This window comes from Parasteatoda tepidariorum, chromosome 4, assembly GCF_982258835.1.
Source record: "Parasteatoda tepidariorum strain Cologne lab strain chromosome 4, Ptep-v5.0, whole genome shotgun sequence".
Lineage (NCBI taxonomy): Eukaryota > Metazoa > Arthropoda > Arachnida > Araneae > Theridiidae > Parasteatoda > Parasteatoda tepidariorum.
The window spans coordinates 94,456,739-94,479,213 of record NC_141758.1 but is presented as its reverse complement, the minus strand read 5'-3'; the positions used below and the strand labels follow the sequence as shown (position 1 = coordinate 94,479,213).

The 22,475-nt window shown below is 27.8% G+C and overlaps 1 protein-coding gene across 1 annotated transcript; it reads left to right on the top strand.

The window, feature by feature from the left end:
- Nucleotides 1-12,192: 12,192 nt before the first annotated feature.
- LOC107449222 (RNA exonuclease 1 homolog) lies at nucleotides 12,193-17,107 on the top strand. Its single transcript, XM_043056857.3, has 2 exons — nucleotides 12,193-12,258; nucleotides 15,767-17,107. The coding sequence occupies exons 1-2, from the start codon at nucleotides 12,240-12,242 to the stop codon at nucleotides 16,909-16,911; spliced, it is 1,164 nt and encodes a 387-aa protein (XP_042912791.2). The 5' UTR covers nucleotides 12,193-12,239; the 3' UTR covers nucleotides 16,912-17,107.
- Nucleotides 17,108-22,475: the final 5,368 nt, after the last annotated feature.

Here is a 22,475-nt window from a genome sequence, read left to right as displayed (position 1 = left end):
TTTGTATTGTAAAACACTAATTCATTTATACTAAAAGAGAAAGCAACAGGACACATTTAAAGAATATATAGGTGTAAATTCGTCACATGCAGGAGACCTAAATGTTGTACAAAAATAAATACACTCTTTTTTATTATCATCATTCAAAACTGATGTCATTTATTTTGATAATTTTGGATCAACTTAGGCCTACTGATCTCCCAAAGACTACTGATCTCCCAAAAATGTTCGATTTTTAAAGAGATTCAGGAAAGTTTGTTTGACATTCTATAAACATAGTTCTTTTTTCTAGATATTTTTGTATTGTAAAACACTAATTCATTTATACTAAAAGAGAAAGCAACAGGACACATTTAAAGAATATATAGGTGTAAATTCGTCACATGCAGGAGACCTAAATGTTGTATAAAAATAAATACATTCTTTATTATTATTATCATTCAATACTAATATAATTTATTTTGAAAATTTTGGATCAACTTTTTATTTCCATCTAAATGACTAAATCACAAATTTGTCTAATTAGTGAATCTGAATACTATAAATTGCTTCCAAAAGGACAATACTACATAGATTTTCTGGTAAAATACAAAAATATATAATTCGCTTAATTCCCTTTCTTAAGGGACACCTACAGAGCTGGAAAAAAACTCTTCACGGCAAATTCTGTTTTGATCAAAGAAGCAATGGATTTTCTTCTGAGGATTTTCTTCTAATTTGTTCATTGTCCTGCACTCTCTTCCATATATTGACGGACGTTACATAGCATAACTTTCTTTCCTTACTAAATATTTCGGTTCGAACTGCCCTCTCAAAACAGAGTAATATTCAGGTATTACCCACATTAATTCGACAGTTGATTTGCATTTCGAAGTCATTTTATTATTCAGAACTGTTAACTGTTACACATTTTCGAGAACGTAATCTTTTATTTTCAATGGTCGCGAGTCTTGCATTTTACTAGTCACTGCCATGAATTCAGCTTTCCCCCCATTGATTATCAAACTAGAATTTTAAGCAGCAGACATAAGGGCTACGGAAGCTTCGCTTAGGCTTTCTTACTGTCCATCCCCCCTTCGGTTTTCGCTTTAACCATAATTTTATTAAAAGGAATTAAGTCCATGATTAAATTTAAGCAAACGATGTATAACTTAACACAAAACGATTTTCGTTTTCATTCAATTTATAAAATCTTGAGTAGAATATTCTTTAGAAATCTTTTTTATTTTCTTTCTGTAGTCAAAACTCTTAGACTCCCGGTGGTAGTAGTGCAATCTCGATCCACAGCTGCTTGGTTCGATCCTCGGACCGGGCAGTAAATCGGCTCAAGATTTTCCCCCTCAAACGAACATAAGGAGCACCTGTTACTAATGATGGTTAAGTTTATGATCAGTTAAAGAGGCTATAGGGTTATCCTTTTAAGACTGTATTGATAAAAAATAACTTGAAACGATAATGAAAACCTTTAATAGTAAAAAAACTGAAAATTCCCCTAAATTTATGTATAAAATGTTGATAAAAATCACTATAATTAAGAAAAATTATATTGCACGTAAATTAAACGAAATAACTAAAATTAAAGGAAATTAACATTAAAATCATTAAGTTATAATAAAATAATGAAAAAAAAATATGGTTTTATAAATAGCATAAGAGTGATAAGCATAGAATTATTTGGTAAAATTATTAAACATTTTCCAAAATTATTAATTTTTATTCAAATCAAAAATAACGTTTAAAGGTTTTAAAGAATATAACTTTAAAAAAAAATTTAATTTTAAAAATTTATGAGAGATCTAACGTTACACTTACTAATGCCAACTGGTATAATTTGAGTATCGTAAATTAAAATGATTTGTTATCGTAAATTAAAATGAAAAATTAAAATGCTCATAAATTAAACTAAAAATGTAAACTAGCATTAAAACCATTGAGAGCTTATTAGTTAAAAATCATAAGAATATTAAACACAAATATTTTATTAAATTTTTAATTAGACATTTATAATTATAGCAAATCAAAATATAAGCTTAGAGTTCAAAACTAGCACTAAAACGTTTAATACTGTGAAACAAAATTGAGTTGAAATGATACTATAAATAATACCAGTCACACACTCTAAAATAAAAATTATTTAAAAATCATTACACAATGCTGATAAGAAATTAGTAATAATTAATAAATAATTAATAACTTAAAATTCAGAGCATAACATAAATTTAATTAAATAACTACAAACTAAAATTATTAACCAAATTAAGTTATAATTAAGAGACATTTATGAGTTTCGAAACACCGTTTACACTAAGTGATAAATATAGAGTTATTTTATTTCATTTTTGATAAACTGTCTGAAATTAAATAATTTTTACATGAATCAAGAATAACTTTTTGAAATATTAAGAAAATAGCTTGTAAATAAAAAAATATCTTGCAATTTAAAAAAAAAAAAAAACTCTGCTGGAATGATAAGGGATACTCCTCTAGCAACCCTCTCCAGGCTTCCTCACCCCGACACTGATTTTGAAAGTTGAAGATTGATTGAGGATTATAGCTGGAACATTACTGGGCAGGGTCAACACAGCCTTTTATCCCTTCAGTGAGTTAGTGAGTTAATAAAATGAGTACCAAGCATGCTTGGGGACTACAATAGGACACTGGGGGTTCAGTGTTCAGATGACCACCCAGCCCATACATCTGCTCTTGCACCCCAGAGCTCAAGGTCAAGAAAACTGAGATGGCCCTCTATGGGCTGTCGCACCACTGAGTTTAGTTTAATCAAAATTCTGGACGTTTTCCACTTTCTTCCCATCCGAATATGAAAATAATCCAGCTGTAATTTCTTTTGTTACTTGTTTTCTGTATTTTAAATGTATATTGAAAATAAAAGGATTTTAATTTCGTACCTAAGCATTGCTCAATCCCTCCTTTCCTCTTTTAAGCAGAAATAAGCAATTCTCAACCCCCTTCCCGTTTCAGGTGCTTATTAATATTTGAACAGCCCCTAAACAATATTTTTATTATTTTGTTCACCAGGACGTTCTGCTGCCCCTTATTTGATACGGACCCCCACAATTACGTTTTCGTTTCTTGAAGAAAAGCAGATTCATATATCAGAATTAAAAACAATTCAGTTAAAGAATCCAGAAATGTTTTTCCATAAACGAGGATTTGATGCTATAGATTCAGGTTCCGATTCTTAGAATGTAATCCCAGATTACAGGGAACCTTACAGCAAACGTTGTCGACTAATTAATCCTTCTCTGACCAAAATAGAAATATAAGTATGGCGAGCTTGTTTCAATAAAAACTGAATAAAGGCATGAAAGAAAACTTTATTAGAAAAAATACTAATTTTTTAGTTTGTCTTTTTTTTTTTTTTTTTTTTTTTTGTCTTTATTTTCATTCTAGCTCTGTCCTGACACTCAGATGCTATATTTTGTATGCGTTGAAAACTTGAATTACAATTATTCTTTATTAATTGATACAATTGCTACAATCTTATATGCTACAATTGCAACTAATTATTTTATAATAATTATTTTAGTTGCATGCGTTGAGTAGATAGAATTTTACATAAAATGCATTATTAAAGTAAATATAACTTATTAAAAACCAATACCTTGCTTTACGTTTGATGATTGTAAAATGGTTACTCATTGTGAGCATTATAAAATGTTACAAAATAAAGTAATACCACGCGATTACTTTTCAGTAAAAAAACATCACTTTTAGTTTTAAGTTTTTAATTGAGAATATGATTATTACCCTGAAAAGCACAATTACACTTGTTATTTTTCATTTTAATAAAAATTTGACAAAAAAAGAGATTAAAATAATAAGTTGATTAATTGAAGATAATTTCATCAAGTGCATATTAAATATCTCTGTAATCGAAATCGAAGGTAAAGAGTTAAATCAGGGCCGGATTAACCTATAGGCACACTAGGCACGTGCCTAGGGCCTACGAAAAACTTGGGAGAAAAAAATTTGTTAACAAAAATAATTTAACTTTAAAAACAACAAGTGTATTTTGCACAAAATTATGAAGATGCAAATAAAAATATAATATTTTTCGGTAATAAATTATTTTGCAGAATCTTATGATCTAATGTATTACTTTTTTTGCGATTTTTGGATTCAACGAAATCTTGTATTATGCTGTCGAATTCCAAACTACGCATTTTATTAGAATAGTATTAAATCATTTTTTTACTATTAGTAAACATTTAACCTACCTTGCAAATTTATTTATAAATAATTTCAAAAGATTTACTTTTGACAATGTTAATTTCCTTCACTTAGTTATCATAGTAGTATCATGAAAACTATGAAGCTATTTGCAGTATAAATATTTCTGGTAATTAATCTCACTATCAATTTCGCTGTTTTTTTTTTGCTGGTTTGTTGTTGTATATTTGACGTGAATTGTTTACATAGTTATCGATCGAACTAATCATAATGGTATTATCGATATCAACTGCAATATCGGCAGTATGTCGGTATTGCAGATAAAGTTCGATAAACAAATTTGTACATTAAAATCCATATTAATAAAAATGTAAAAAAAAAATATGCAAGAAAATTTTAGCATATATTTTGAAAAGAGGGGAGGAGTGGGGAAAGGTGGGGAGGGCCCAAAAACCGCTATGCCTCGGGCCTACGAAAGGTATAATACGGCTCTGTGCCTAGGGCCTACGAAAGGTATAATCCGGCTCTGAGTTAAATAAATAATTTACTGATAAATACTGGTATAACTTTGTTTATTTTATGTTGATAACAAGCAAAATTTCCTTACTTCTTTTGTTAACAAGGCAAATCAGTTTAAGACCATGTTTTTTTTAAACTTCTTAGATTTTTTAATCTATGTAGTATAATATATATAGCTAATACATATAATGCACAATACGTTTTTATACTCTCTTTCTTGCTATGTTAAACATGCTAACATATTCATTGATGATCAGAAAATTTTAATGTAACCATCCAGAATAAGTATATAAAATAATATGTCAAATGTAAGAATATGTTAAAAATTATATTTGTACGATTTAGAAAAAAAAAATGAATACCAATTTAAAAATGCAACTTTTTCACTCTGTTTTTGACACTGAATTAGACACACACCTAGCAAATCAAAACAAATTACTATGGCTGACAAATTTTAGGCAAAATTATTTATAAAAAAAAATGATTTAACAACATATTTAAAATGAAAAATTGATGTAACGATGCTATTTTTTTTTGGGGGGGGGATATAAGTTAACATTCTAGACCACACGGGTTGGGGATGTACTTGATTGGAAAATTCTTCTTATCAGTATAACTTGCTTCCAATGACTAAGTTATTGTGTAGCTAATAATAATGGTTATGCCCCCCCCCCCCCACCTAGTGTCAATTCTTAGCCAATGGTAATTGATTCGTTGGAGTTCTTTTTAAAGATTCACTTCTCTTAAGGTCTTTCAGTTATTTAACTGTGAAGTTTTCTAAGTGTTGTGTCCTCATTTGGATTAGTTTTTAAGTACATTTTAATTAAAGAAGTCATTATAAGAAGATATTTTATTTTAGATTGGGGTGAGTTTTTCTTTTCCTAATGTTCGTATTTATATTTTATTTAATTAAGTGTACGGCGTTGCTATTTTATTGTTTGTTTGCTTTTTCAAAATTTTCCACGTGTTTTCCTGTTTTAACCAGAGCTCTTTTCTTTTTTTTTTTTAAATCTAAGTTGATTTGTATTTACTCTTCTTATGAAACCAATTAATTTTATGTAATGTAAGGTGAGATAGTCTTACAGATTTACGCTCTAACTACTTTAAAAGTCCATAATTTATTCTGTAATCACTTATTACATTTTGAAGTAATAGTTTATTCATTCAAAGTATAAATTTGATAATCATAAATAATATATCTTGCTTATTAAATTAGTTATTTTAACCTATGAATTCTATTCTTCTGTTAGGTTAATTAGACACCATCTTCCGCCACTATTTCCCTAAATTTTTTATTTATAGCTATTACATGATCTTTTTTTTTTTTTTTCTTTTTTTTTTTAAAAGCCTTGTTTATTTCATGAGAACCTCTGATTATCCTATGAATTATATTTTTCTGCTAGGTTAATTGGTCAACATGCTCCACCACTAGTTCTCTAAATTTTTTTATTTATAGCTATTATATGATCTTTTTATTTTCTTCTAAAGCCATGTTTACTTCATGAGAACTTCTGGTTATATTTTCTTTTTATTATAAAAGTACTTATGCGTTGAACTAGTGAAAATTATTAGCTAATAGGAAAATAGGGGTTTAGAATTTAATATCCAGTTAGTTTCAGATGTATCTTATCTAGTGTAATATAAACACGTTAATAATAATTTCTATAAAAGCATAAAAAAAGAAAATTTACGTTTACACAATTTAAATGAAATTTCGAATAAATTGTTCAGATGTATTTTGACATTAGTAATCAGGATTATAATTTACTTATTTTTTCTAAGTGCTTCGACAGTTTGTTTAAAAAATTATCTGATATTAGTGCTTAGAGTAGCTAATTGAATGAATAAATTCTGCCACAGTCGTTAAACAGAATTTATTTGCCTTTTTAGTAAATCTATTTCATCATTGGTATGCATTTGAATTAAACCTTTCTCTTCAGAAATTTCGTGAGTCTATAAAACGTCACACAGCGTTCAAGTGTCTCAAAATGCAGATACAGATAATATAACTATATTAAATTTTAATTTGCTTACCAGCATTTTTTTTCCTCTCTTTAAAAAATATTTTCCTTGTTTTCTTTATATTTTAACTTATTTTATAGGTTCTATGTACGTGTACTTCACGCGCACTAAATGAAACTTCTTATTACTTTCCTTTTTTTTCTTCGTTAAACTCCTTTTTCTTTTTGTATTGTGTTACCCGAAATTTTTCCGTCTTAAAAAGCGTGTGGTGATAAAAGATGTAAAACTTACCCTAATATTGACAAAAAACATATAATTCATAATAACGGTAGCTCCAGATTTCTTTGTAAAATTAAAACTGTTATTTATATGTTGACCTGTATTTTTTGTAATATGAAATGTGTTGGACAAACCAGTCAGTATCTTAATATTTGAATTAATTGACACCGTTTAGATATAAACAGTGATAAAATTATCTATAACCTAGAACTAAATCATTTTAGAGAACATAATTTTAACATAATTAAAATTAATATTTTAGAAATAGAGAGATATTTTGATTTAAGACTACAAAATGAAATTTATTGCATGCTTTTATACAAAACAATTTCGCTGTATGCACTAAATGATACCCTACATTATACACAGTTTAACTTTAATAACTCCTCAACTTAATCATTTCTTCCCCACTAAAGATAAGCGGACAAATCGAGGTAAACGGGGGATCAGGAAGTATTAAATCTAACAAATTAAATCTAATATGGAAAAAGATTTTAAAAAACATTCTAATATTAAACTAATAAAAGATTTTGTTTTCTCCTTTAAAAATAATGATATATATAGGCTTCAAGATCTTATTATTATCCTTTCTTTTATTGATTTACACTTCAAAATTTTTTGTCACAATTTTGTAAAAGCTAAAATGAGTAAATTATATTTTGTTATTGACTTTCAAATCGTTATTTTCGATTAAATTTATGATATTTTTGGAAATTTAAGAGATATGTTACCATTAAAAGATTTTAACTTAATTCAAAAGCTGTAAATATAATATAATCTATTGATATAACTATTTTTAATTATAATGATATTTGCAAAAATTTAGGGAAAATTAATCTACCCGATTATGGTTGTCACTGTGAGGAGAAAAAAATTTTTTGAACTTGTTGATAAACATCCTGAACATATTATTACTGGTAATTTAATTATTATAGAAAACTTGCAACTAAATTTAATTACAACTTAATACTTGGGAAATTAACACAAAATTTAAACCCATTTACCATAGCTAAATTAATGAAATTCTAAAATACTTTTTCAATATTTTTTTAAAGATATCAAAATAGATTCTCTATACCTTTATGTTAATAAAATTGCCATTTTTGAGAGAAAAGTTTTGAGGGCCATCCTTGGTGGGATAAAAATAAATAATTCCTGGAGAAGACGATATAATACTGAACTGTATAAAATCTACAGAGAGCCAGATATTGTGAAATTCATTAAAATAAATCGAATGAACTGGGCAGCTCACATTTTCAGAAGGAATGATGACTCAAATTTAAAGAAAATCCTATTACACAAACCCCTAACGAACAGGAAAAGAGGTAGACCCAGGCTGAGATGGCTAGATTTAGTTGAGACTGATTTCCTTACTCTAAAGGAGAAAAACTGGCGAACAAGTGTCAAAAGTAGAGAGAAGTGGATTCGAATTCAAAGGAAGGCACTGGCCCACCCTGGGCTGTCTAGCCAAATATGATGATGATGATACCTTTATGTTAACAGAATAATGGGCTTTGAAAACTTTGTTTACAATAATAAGGAAAATTTAATTAACAATAATAAGGAAAATTTAATTAACAATAATAAGGAAAATTTAATTAACAATAATAATTCAGCAAATTTTTCTAAAATTGATCGATCAATTAAGTAATTGCAAAAAAAAATTTTCATTACCCCCATAGACAAAGATAACAATAATTATGTAAACTTCTGTAAAAATTCTACGTTGAACTTTTAAATAAAGAGTTAAAAAATAATCAAAATTTTAAGCTTATAAATTAAAAGAATAATATTGTCATTAAAATTTTTTTTTGCTTTATATAAGAGGTTAAAAATTAAAATTAGCATTATTACTGATACTTAACATATTATTACTGATAATTTAAATATTATAGGAAACTTAAAACTTGGGGATTTAATGATAAGAGGTACAAAATTTAGACCCATTTACCATATATAAATTAATAAAATTCTAAAATACTTTTTCAATGATCACACTAATTTTTGTTTAACGATATCAAAATAGATTCTCTTTACCTTTAGGTATGTAAACAGAATGTAAATGGGCTCATTATTATTACTTTAAAAACTTTGTTTTCAATAATAAGGGAAATTAACTAACAGTAACGATTCAACAAATTTTTCTAGTATTGATCAATCAATTAAGCAACTACTTAAAAAAATGTATAATTACCCCCATAGACAAAGCTAACAATAATTTTGCACAATGGAATAATTATGAACAATAATTATGCACAATAGAATTATGTTACAGTAGGAAAGATATTTTTATTAAAATTGATGGAATAACGCAAGGTTCTAATTCTTCATCTCTCTTACAAGGGAAACTAGGGAAGTGTGACTCGCCAATTTTGAAATAAACTAGTGGGATGTATGCCTTATGAGGAATAATTTTAGGGGGCAACAATCGTTTCGGCCCATAGAAGGTCCTGTGAGAAATAAAAAATAATTCAATATATAGAAAAATCGGTATTTTATTACTTCAATGCAGACTATTAGTTATTGTAATTGTCTCATACTCTAATTAATTTGTAATTAATTGGATAATTAATTAATTTGCTAATTAATAAATTAATTAACATTCGTTTTGGCCCATAGAAGGTCCTGTGAGAGATAAAAAATAATTCAACATATAGAAAAATCGGTATTTTATTACTTCAATGCAGACTATTAGTTATTGTAATTGTCTCATAATCCAATTAATTTGTAATTAATTGAATAATTAATTAATTTTCTAAATAATAAGTTAATCAGAAAATTAATTAACTATTAATTACTCCGATTAATTTAGAAAGTTTTTTGGAAGAAAAATTAAAAAAATTTGATGTAAATTTTTTTTTTTAAATTAACCTAGCAGATTTTTCTGAAAAACTACAGATATATAAAATTTTCGAAATCAATTTTGACAATAAGTATGCATAATATAGTACGTGAAAATACCACAAAATTAATTGGAGTATGAGACAATTACAATAACTAATAGTCTGCATTGAAGTAATAAAATACCGATTTTTCTATATATTGAATTATTTTTTATCTCTCACAGGACCTTATATGGGCCGAAACGAATCTTGACCCCTAAAATTATTCCTCATAAGGCATACATCCCACTAGTTTATTTCAAAATTGGCGAGTCACACTTCCCTAGTTTCCCTTGTTAGCTAATTTATTTTTGCACTATTATGAAAAAAATTACACTCTTAATATTAAATTTGTTTTTAGGTTTTTTGATGATCTAATTATCTTTAATTTTCAAGATTACACAATTATGTTTAATAATGTTTACCCGAGGAATTAATTAATCTTGCTTCGTAATCATGATGATAATATTAATTTTATTTTTTTGAATTTGGGTCCTAAAAAAAGAAGAAAATATCTTCTTTTTTATTTATGTTATAAAAAATAATTTTAATTTTAATATAAATAAGCTAATTACTCGGAATTCTAATGTTTCTAAAACCATCTATTTAAATGTCATTTTTAATTAAATGAATAGAATTATAAGAATATGTAGTAATGTTTAAAAATCATGTTTCTCTCTCTCCCTTTATTAAATAAATGTTAATTTGCTAAAGATCATTAAATTTGTATAAATAAATATCGACCTTATTAATTATAAACTTATTTAAAAGATCCAGTATAATATTATTACCTTGCTCACATCCATTTTCTTATTATTTATTATATAGTTTTAAAAATATTCAATGAAATTAAACAAAATTTCAAGAGAACTTCAAAATTAATTACGAAATTTTTGCTTTAAAATTTGAGAAAAAAGTCGTTCAAAATCGCACAAGATATGAGTAATTAAAGTAATTTCTTTACATTGCGCATCAGCGGGAAAAAAAAATTTCTTCTTAATTTTGAAGACAATTTGGTAATTAATAAAAAAATCCGATATTAATATCTTGAAAATTAAAAAATTTCTAAGTAATTTTTGTACTTTTTAAAAGAAGCTCAAAATGATTTGGGGTTTCCCACAAGGATCATTTTATGCTAAATAAGATTTATTAAAACTGACACCGGCATTGATAAAAATCCTCATCATAAAAATATATTTTCTTTCTCCTGTTTTCTTTCTTTATAAAAACATATTTCAGTGTATGAACATTTATTGTAGGGCATTATAACTCGTTATTTATTTATCGTTTGTTTATTTATCGTACGTTTATTTATTTATCGTACTCGTTATTATGATACAAAATAATAATTGGAGAATTGTAGAAAACTGCTCATCACTTTGAGTTTTTTTTTTAAGTACTAATACTGCATAGAAAATTGCCTGAAACTTTTCAAATTTTTAGGATATTCAAATCGGACTTTCTTTATTTGTTGCCAGATGTGATTCTCTTCAAAATTAAGGGGGGAAAATTTCACTTCTTTCCCAGCACTATTAAAGAACTACTTTAATTGCTCAAATCTTGTGCAATTTTAAACGAATTTTTATTAAAATTTTACAGATTTTAATTTGAGTCAATGGTTTTCAAACTAATTTTAAATTGCTTTAAAAATTTTGTTTAATTTTATTAAATATTTTCATAATTAGCACCAACAAAAAAGTGAGACAAAAAATTATTTTATGCCCATATCTTCATAAATATTTAAGCTAGACTCACGGAATTATTGCATACAATAATCAATATAATTGCTACAAATTACAGATTTATTTCTACATTTTTTTGAAATAGGGTGTTCGAAAACACTATTTTCCTTTTGTAATTTATTGTCGGTTCCTTAAACCTCTGAAAGCATTAAACTTCATTGATAAGTATGAGAAATTACATAATCTAAACACTTTGGAGGTCATAAAAAGATTTTTTAAGTAGTTCTTGAGGAATATTGAAAAATTTATTAATATAGAAGTGTTTCCATTATTTTGTCTACTCCCTGTGTGTGTATATATGTATATGGTCAACTCCTTGAATTTAACTCCGGCTAATATAAGCTGCACACATAGACTCAATATTGAGTCTAGGTGTGTTGCAATAGTAATTACATGCATTGTAATCTATGTATTTCAGTAATAATTCATAGATGCATAGTAATAATAATTTAATATTTGTAGTTAATTTGTGTTCGTTCTCTTTTTCTTGTATTAATAATTTCATGTAAATTCCCGATTCTTGATGCATTTTTTACTATTTACTGATGGATGCAATATATTTAAAATTTGCTTTGTATCTTATTCTGTGTTTATTTATTTATTTATTTTTTTTTGCAGAAATTCTGTCTTTGAAATTAAAGGAGATAGAAGTTAGAGCTGAATCATGGCGGAGTATAAAGAAAGTAAGTGTAAATGTTATAATTCTCTTTCACTGCGATAGTTAAATGAATATAAAACTTAAGAATAAAATTTAATTGTCATAGTTTTGCTTATGGGATGTTTGAATTCGAAGGATTTGAAATTTCAAAATATCTTTTTTTTTTTACTATTATTTTAGGAAATTTCATTTCTCTCAATGTTTGAAATGACAATGTTAAAACGTGTTAAAGCGACAATGTTAATGAACGACACTGCCACCGCTGTTACAATTTCGCTGCTGTAAATGTTTTTTATTTTTATTTTCCTACTGTTGCTGCGCAAAAATACTGCGTGGGGCCCCCACTCTAAATCTCACATAAGTGCTTGAAATTCAACATTCTAAATGAACCATTTTCATTTATGAAATTGCGGGAGATTTTTTTTTCTCAAAATTTCAATTTGTTTAAAAATTATTACGTTTTGCTTTGCCCTTTTGGCTTTAAATAATGATCTTGACGCTTTTTATTGTTTAATTAATGAATTTTACTTTAATTATATAAAGGCTTCGTTGATTAGGTGGGGGAAAAATTGAGAACTGTTTGAACTTCAGCGATTTTTTTTTCCTCAAAAATTTTATATAATAATAAAATTATGTAGAATGCTATTCCTAAGAACAGAAAATTTATACTTGTTTGTTTTTAGAATTTCTAAACTTGACAGTATACTAAAAAGTTAACTTCTCTTTCATCTTTTGATTTCATGATTAGTTTTCATGTACTAAATTCTTAATCTTTAGAGTTCAAGGATATAATCTCAAAAAGCTAATTAATATATGCAGACGATATTTTAAACTGTGACATCAGACGCAATTGGGTATACTATAGCCTACGTCACAGGTTGTGTTATTCCTACTAAATTTAACCCATGAACGGCATTTTCTGCGAGCCTAACTTCAAGCCACAAATAAACAGACGAAGTGTTTGATCGTTTAAATAGCTGCTCGCCAGATTTTATTGCATTATAAAGAAAAGTAATTGATATTCGATTATTGATCAATAATTGATTTATGTGGATAGTGGCATTTATGTGGATAGTGGCATAGAATTTAGCATTGCGTCATGGTAAATGTTATTCCTACTAAGTGGAAGTAGTTGTGTTTTTTTTTTATATTAGACCCAATAACGAACTTTTTAAGGAATATATTTTCCCCCCGACAGATTAGGAATCTTGACTTTCGAAGCCGGTATCTGGAAAAAATAGTTTCAATAGTGGCTAAAAGTTTGGGCTCCTTGATATCGAACTTAATGTTGGCGCATTTCGCTATATTTTCGTATCCAATGAAGAATATCATACATTTTTCGCAATCAGCTATAAATCTTTTTTTTTTATTCAAAAATAATTATCCTCAAAAATTATTTTTTATAATTATTTGATATTTTTTATTATTTAAGTTATTCAATGCAATTTTAAATGAGTAAATCCAAAAATTGAAGGGAATCAGTCAAATAGTTGTTGAAAAATGAAAAGTTGAATTCTTTGAGTTACGCAAAAAGAAAATAGCACAATTAAGAGGCTTACTTTTCAACTACACTACTTCAACTAAAGGGACCGTATTTTCCAGATTGAGGAACCTCCATATTTTGACCTTTCTCCATATGACTTCCTTCCTCCATATTTTGAAGGTCAATATTCAAAATCCGCTTAAGAAAAAAGGTATATTTTTTCAGAGAATATCCATTTTTGTCCTAGAATTACAAAAGTTGATTCCTAGTACGTGAAAATACAATCTTTAGATTTAAAGTCATTATAAGTTTTTTCCCCCTTTAATTTTTTTTTCACAGTGTAAATTCAGTGTTGTTTATGCTGACGGAAACTGATTTGGTTGATAAGGAAAGCTTCGAACGTAAGTTACGTGAAAAGGTGCACAATTTTCGAGATTCTAAAAACCATCATGCATGTAATAGCTACTATGTTTCTAAGATGCACTACATATAAACTACTTTTCTGAAAATTTGTAAAAATAATATTAAAGGGCCAAACTTTTTAACGTTCTCCTGCCTAAGCGATTGAGACCATATTTACCAGATTGCGGTAATAATTTTCATGATATCAATAGTAACTTCTTTTAATAATAATGACTTCTTACAATAAAATTTAAACAGCAATCCCTAGCAATTTCCTATAAAACCGTGATTGGTCTCAGACAAAACAGAGTAAGAAGTGCATAAGATGCGATACATTATTTTCTAGATAGCAATGTCAGAAGAGCAAAAAGGTAGAATTCTTTTAGTATATACCTATAAAAACAATACGCAGAAAACTCAATCGTAATAACTTTTGATTTAATGATCAAATTTTCATGTACTGTGATTCAAACTTAATGGTTTAGTTGGGTAATTTAAAAATGTTAAATCATTTATGCAAACAATATTTTAAGCTACAGCAATTAAGTTACGAAAACGGCAGGTACAAAATCGTACACTTTCCTTGAATGAACATACCTTTCCTTCGGCGGATTTGGATTTTATTTTTTGCGTTTTTCACCATAGAGGCCTTTTAAAGCGAATTGTAATCTTTTGCAAGCAAATATAAAATTCGTTTATACAAAGATAATTCCATGTAAAAAATAATTTTTATTAATTATATATAAATTTGAATTTTAAGGACTTAAAAATTCTTACACCGCTTTAAAGAAAGTTATTTAATATATTATAAAACAAAATTTGTATAAAATTGGTCAAATAATTCTTGATAAATTGAATTTTAAATGTGAAAAATTCGATTTCTCAGGTTCGACTTCATTCATTCTTCTCCATTATACAGAAAGATGGACTCTCCCTCATACTGTCTAGAGGCTATTAATTATCAAAAAAATGCTAAAAACCCTGTCACTGCCATTTGTTAGAGAATTGATGTTTTTAGCCGAAATTTTCCAGCAAAAAAATTTTTTTAATTTATGGCGTAAAATTTTCTGAGTGGTGGGTATTGTACAACAGGTTGCTTGTGATCAATGACATATTTATTCTTTTACTTAAGTGCAATCCACAAGAAAACTTTGGGGTGGGGGCTATCCTCAGTAGGGTGTTGTATACCAAAAAAGGTAGTTTCAGTCTGGGACAGAATTGAGGGCTACCATCATCGAACTCGGCATAATATTGATGCATTGTATCCACGGGTATTGCTCAATATCCAGACCCTGATGGCAGAATTTTTTTTATATCTTTGTTTCCTATCCAGGTAGAGTAAAGACTGAATGCTCCTTGTATATATGTAAAAGAATATCCACTTTCTTAATAAACATATTGGTTTCACGTTGGTTTCCTTTACGTTAAACTATAGCACGAGAATAATCTGGCTTTATTTAAGTGGGACATATTGTACTGGTGTCAACGCTACTAACATAGTTTTCAATTTTTCTTTTAAACATAATTTAATTTCCTTACCTACAAAGTACTTCTATTTGTTAGATTTTTTTTTCTATTGTACCGAATTATTCTGTTGTTCTGAATAGCCATGATTTATTAATGAAATTTTCATTTTTGAATCTTTTAGGTCGAAGCGTAGCAACATCAACTCTCAAGGAGTTTCGAGACTTGAATCTTCCCAAAGGGAAGGTATATACTAATCTCAGTAAATATCTAATGGACTCGAAGTATTTTGACAAACTCACCCACGAGCTGACTAAGGGAGCCAAGATATCCGAACATGGAACAGTTGTTAGGAAATGCTATAGGTGCCGAAAAAGATTTGAGGTCACACCAGAGGGAAAATACACGGTGAACGAAAAATGTTACTACCATCCAGATAAAGTAATAAAATTTTCTGGCCATCCACCTATCTTCAAGTGCTGTAAAAGACACGCTTCTCTTATTGGATGCAAAGTGTATCCGTTACACATTTGTGGAGATCCACTGCTCAAACCGGAGATCAAAAGAACTGGTGAAAAGCGCCTTGCACACCAGCTTCGTGGAGTCTACGGATTAGATTGCGAGATGGTTTACACTATAAAAGGATTGGAAGTTGCAAAAGTCGGTTTAGTTAATGAAGAAGGCTTCACAATTTACGAGTCCTTCGTACAACCTGAAAATGAAATCCTTGATTATTGCACCAAATTTAGTGGCATAAAGGCCGAAGATTTACTTGGAGTAACAACAACTCTTCGTGATGTGCAAAGTGTCCTAGGTAACCTGCTTCACAGCGAATGCATATTAATCGGACATGGACTTGAAGGAGACCTCCGATGTCTAAGACTGACTCACACAAAAATTGTGGATACGTCTGTTGTTTTTGCAAGGAGTGATGGCTCTAAGCCAAAGCTTAGAGATCTAGCTTACGAAAAACTAAAGCTTGTGGTGCAAAATGACATTGGTGGGCATGATTGCATCGAAGATGCAAGAACTTGCATGGCTTTGATGTTGAATAAAATTAAGGAAGATAAAGCTGCAGAAGCTGTATCACAAAAAAATACTGCAACTAATGAATGTCGAAAGTTCAATATCCCGACTCAAGGTATAGATATGGCATTTCTATCAGCCCAGGGCATTAGCCAGGAAGAGTTACACACCAGAAAATGGCCTTTTTTTGAAACATCACATCAGCCTGAATATCACATAGTTGAACAGAAAGGTAGTTTTAAAAAAGTGTGTTATATTTGCACAAATCTACAATTTGGACATGAGTCTTACTGCTACGCTTAAATTTTTAGTTCTTAATTACGAACGGTATACAGTCATGTTCGTGTGAGTCGAAATAAGGATAATTAAGACTTGACTGTTACATGTTGGCTTATTAATTCACTGTAAGTAGATTTGAATGAATGGATCACAAATATTAATTTTTTGTTTTAAAATTTACTTCATTAAAGTAAATTTTAAGTAAAGTAAGTGTAGTAAAGTAAGTGTGTAGTTATTAAAATTCATTTAAATTAGTTATTAAAAATTTAGGAAAGTGATTCAGTTTTTTATCTGTATATTTTGAATGATTTCTTGAGTTATGAAAGAGAATTGTAATTGTAATGTTCTGAAGTTATATGCTGTTTTAAGTGAATTGCTGTATTTTCTTCTATTGATATCATTTGTAAATATTTGCATATTGCTGTGTTTTTAATTTTTAATGTTTTGTGATTGCTACTGTGACCTGAAAAATCTTTCCTTTTTGGTATAATTTTTTCTGTTTTAAGTAAATTGCTGTATTTTTTCTATTAATATCATTAAATATTTGTATATAAAATACATTTTTTCAAAAATATTTTGTGATACTAACTGTAACTGTGATAGATAACTGTAAACTGCAAACTTTTAACTTTTTGGTTCAATTATTCTGTTTTAAGCAAACTGCTGTATTTTTTCTAGTGACATCATTTGTAAATATATTCATATTAAATACATTTTTTTATTTTTAATATTTGTCATTATTACTATGAACTGCGATATCTTTACTTTTTTGTATGATTTTTTATTCAAAAATGTCCTTTTTTTAATCTTTTGTTGTAACTGTAGTGTACACTGTGAGCAGGAACTTTTTTGACACTATGACAAGTTCCAGAACGAAACCGTGAATTGAACATGTTTCATGTCTTCTATTTGGTTTAGAAACATGACAAGGTGCTAAAAATTTTAAAAATCTGACAAAATTTTAAAAGTTCAAGACAGTTACAATTTTTTTTAAAGAAACATTTTTTCTTTTTAAACGAAAACAACAGGTTGACTTGCAACTCGAATGCACATCCAAATGATTTTAGTTTAAGTTATGGAGTAAAAAGTAAGATATTTTTAAAGGGATAAAAAATGTTCACAAAAATCTTTCAGGTATAATTAATTTAATTCAAAGTAAGACTGATCAGTATTTGATTATAATTAACTGATCAATGATATTAATTTCAAAGTATGGTATTGAGTAATTCTTAATCAAAATATTTTCAAAAGAATCGAAGCTTCCTCTTTGTGTTAAAAGAAAGTTAATGCAGCCATCTCTGCTGTGTCAGAAAATTTAAACAGAGCGTTCTTTTTAATGTCCTATAACTCAAAAACTATTGCGTGAAACGATAATGGAATTGTGCACTTTCTAGATAAATGTTTAAAGAAAATTCTGATAACAAAATGTTATTGATGAAGTCATTAATTCTTGAGTTCCTTGATGTTGAAGAATAGAATGTTACGCATTATTCAGTTCAGCGAGAACTATTAACACAATTATTTAATTTAATTAATGATATATATATATTATTATCATTATTATTATTAATTAAATTACGATATCAGTTATAAAGCAGTTAGCAGTTTTACCGAATAAATATATTATTATCAACTTTCAACCTTTCTTTGCTCACAAATACAGAATCTGTGTTACTCACAAAAAATCCCATGAAAATATAACATAACGTTTATTTGATTATTTTTTTCATTACTAAATTCCTTACAATGATATTTATAGAAATTAATTATAAAACTAAAAAATATTACATCATAATAATAATTAATCATTTTAAACTTTTAAAAAGAACTGAGCTTTTAAGCAAAATTAGTCAATTTTAATTTTTTTTAAAGTCTTTTACAAAGGATTCGAAACAGTTCTAAAAATAACAGCTCTCACCAACGCTAACCACTTATCCATATTAATGGGTAATTTTAAATTTACAATTTAATTTCACGGAGTTTTTGTTCCAGAATTGATTTGGTAATAATATCATTTAATCGTTTGCAGTGACTTAGTTAAAATATTAGGATTCGAAACATATGATTTTCTAGAAATCATATGTTTTTATTCTTCTGTTAATAATAATTAAATTATTATTAACTATAAATAAATCTTTGTGATAGAAGGAACAATATATCTTTCGAAGGTTATCTGTAATCATCCTGCAGGATTGAGACTAGTTTCTCCCATTTGTTTCTGATTACATATGATCTAATTGAGGTTAGCGTACGAGTCAAGGTGTTGAACTAAACAGAATAACTTTTATCTTGTACAGAAGAGAAAATTTTAATGAAAATCTCACTTGCAAATTTTTTATCTTGATTATCATTTTAACTTTTGAAGAGATTAATGGTAGACAGGGTGTGATGAACTGGCTGATAAAAAATGGCCACCAAAAATAATTGTTTTCATAAGTTTATTCAAGGTGATTAAATTTTAAAATTGGAACAACTTGCGATATTTTAATTTTTCTTATTATTACCATTTTATTTGTATATTATTCATAGTTGTCTCAATATTCTTCAATGTTACAGACCTATAAGTCTAAACAGCGGTGGCTTGCTCAGGGGATAGAACGTTCACTTCCCAATGAGAGACCCAAGTTTGATTCCCAGCGGTGGCTGGTTGATACGTTTTTTGCTCCCGTCTAGCATCGACTCCAATGGTGACAAAATATCCTCAGTGATAAAGGATGGGAATCCCCTTGCCGTTGGGCTAACCTTGGGAGGATTTCGTGGTTTCATACTACATGCAGCGCAAATGCGGATTAGCTCCACCAGAAAGTTCCACTGCTTGATCCTTCTTTTCTGGGTTGGTTCACAAATTACAAGGCTACGGAATTGAACATTGGTATTTGTAAACTCAGAATTGGGTCGGCTGTCCAAATTAAATTTTAAATACTTATAAGTTTGCAGCAATTTACATTTATTACTTTAATTCGTATCGGACAGTGTTTTAGAAATTTAAAAATGTTTCGTAGTAATAATTTTGAAAATGCACCTAATAGGTTTAAAAAAAATTAAAAAAACGATCGACAAGGGTCTCATAAAAGAAGTTGTAAAATATCTAAGTGTCTTTATCATTTCGAATTTATTACTTTATATTCGAAATGATATAATTTTTTTAATACTTTATTTATATATGTGTGCGCAAACATTTTAAAGATTCTTGATAAACTATATATATATGTTACTCGGCGTTATTCTAATATGTACTATATATACGGATCATGATACCTACTATAAGTACTGGAAAAATAGGTTTTTTTACAGCTTACTAAATGGGATAAATACCGGAGAAAATTGTTGATTATAGTAAATTTTGACTATCAGGAATTGGTTTCGAGCAGTAGAATTAAGCCAAGGAATGCTGAACATTGTTAATTTTTGACTATCAGGAATTGATCTTGCGCAATAGAATTAAGCCAAAGAATACTGAGCATTGTTAATTTTTGACTATCAGGAGTTGGTCTCTCGAGCAATAGAATTAAGCCGAAGAATACGGAATATTGTTATTTTTTGACTATCAGGAATTGGTCTCGAGCAATAGAATTAAGCCAAAGAATACTGAACATTGTTAATTTTTGACTATCAGGAATTGGTCTCGAGCAATAGAATTAAGCCAAAGAATACTGAACATTGTTAATTTTTGACTATCAGGAATTGGTCCGGAGCAATAGAATTAATCCAAAGAGTACTGAACATTGTTAATCTTCATTTTTGAGAGGACGAACTTCTAAAAACATGCTTTGCTTAATCTAATAACTTAAAGGCATGAACATGAGCGAGAAATAACAATTAAAATTTTTTTTTTTTTAAAGTTAATTAATTGTATCCTCATATTTCTTTTAATTTTAGGCATGATTGCGCAATATTGATCATTACCGATTTATTGAAATTTTATTTCTATTTCATTCCATACGAAGAACGAACATTCAGCTCGTAATAATAATAAGAAACTGAAAAAGTTGCATAAACACAAAATGATATTTAGTTTCAATGCAATTTAGCTGAAATTCATTACCAAGGTCTCTAATTCTGTCAACTAATTCAAACCAGAAACAAAAATTATATTCTGAAGCTATTTAAGAGTTTTTTTTTTCGTTTTAAATTATTGATTTGTAAAAAATAAATTTCCTTTAATGTATGGAAGGTTCTGTTTCAGATTTAGGTTAGGTTTTGTTTAGGTTATTGACTACTTGTCGCTAAGTCACTTAACTATTCTTCCATCCAAAGAATACCTAAATAATGTCACTTTTCTGGTTCTTTCATTGAGTATCTTCGGAATTTATAGATTAAGCAAAATATGAATGTTATACTTTTAAATAAGACTAAAATTAGAAAGTCTTCCAAGAAATCTCAATTTTTTTAGAAATGGCACTTAGCCGGTTCTTCCACTAAAGTCTTCATTTATTACTGAGTTATTGCAAAAAATTCATTTTTTAGAATTTACTTTTAAAGTTTTTTTATCCTTTGAAATTTTATGTTAAAATATCACAAGAAGAAAACTAATACAAATAGTTAATACTTTAAAGTATATTCTACTTTCATTCGTTAATCATGAAATTAAATCAGTATTGGAAGGAGATTTTCTTTTATGACTTGAAGGCAAATCGATCGAAAAAATTATAGAAATTATTTGAAAAAGTGAAGACGATAACGATTCTCTACAAGTTATGCTTTTCGTAACATGTAATTCGAACATGATTTCTTTTTTACACTAAAATTTCATAAAGCTAACAATCTTATTATATTAAGTTAAATATTCGAGATATATTAATAAACATAAATGACTTTTTGTAATTCAATTTAAAAATTTTTATTGAAAAGCTTACCTAAAAGACAAACAGCAAAATACTTTTTGAAAACTACCAGAACCAAAGATATGTTTTAAAATTAATGAATTTCATCCACTAGTATACTAAGTATTTTTTTCTGCAAACGATTTTTTAAATCATTAAAAAAAAGTCGAAATCTTTTGTTTTTATCAATTCAAATATTTATTTCTATATTTTTTTAAACTAGTTTTGTATAATAAGTAATATTTCAAATGTCATATTATTTCATTTTAATTAAAACTTATATTCTAGTTGATTAACGGAGATTAACTCGAACAATTACTTCAACTTGCCTGCAAACTAGCATAAGTTAGGGATATGAATAAACATCCACTGAAAAAGGTTGTGCACCCCTACTAGGAGCTAAAATTAACATTACAGCACATAAATAAATAAATATAAACTGTTTTTAACTTCCTTAGTCATAAACATAAAAATGAAATGTGAAAAGCCTTAAAGCATTTTTGATTTTTAAATAACCGAAAGGCGACTATCATACTTTTTTAACGTTATTATAAGTTTAGAGAAATAAGAAAATTGCTTATATCTTCTTATTACAAATTCTTATGGTTTTCATAAAATTTTTGCTTCTTGTTCACCTCAGTATCAAATTGAATCGCTTTTTTATATCATTTTTATCAAGAGTTCTGAAAAATTTATTAATGGTAATGAAAATTGAATATCCTGTTCAAGAGTTAATTAAAATAATTTTTGGAGCTTTTTTTTCAA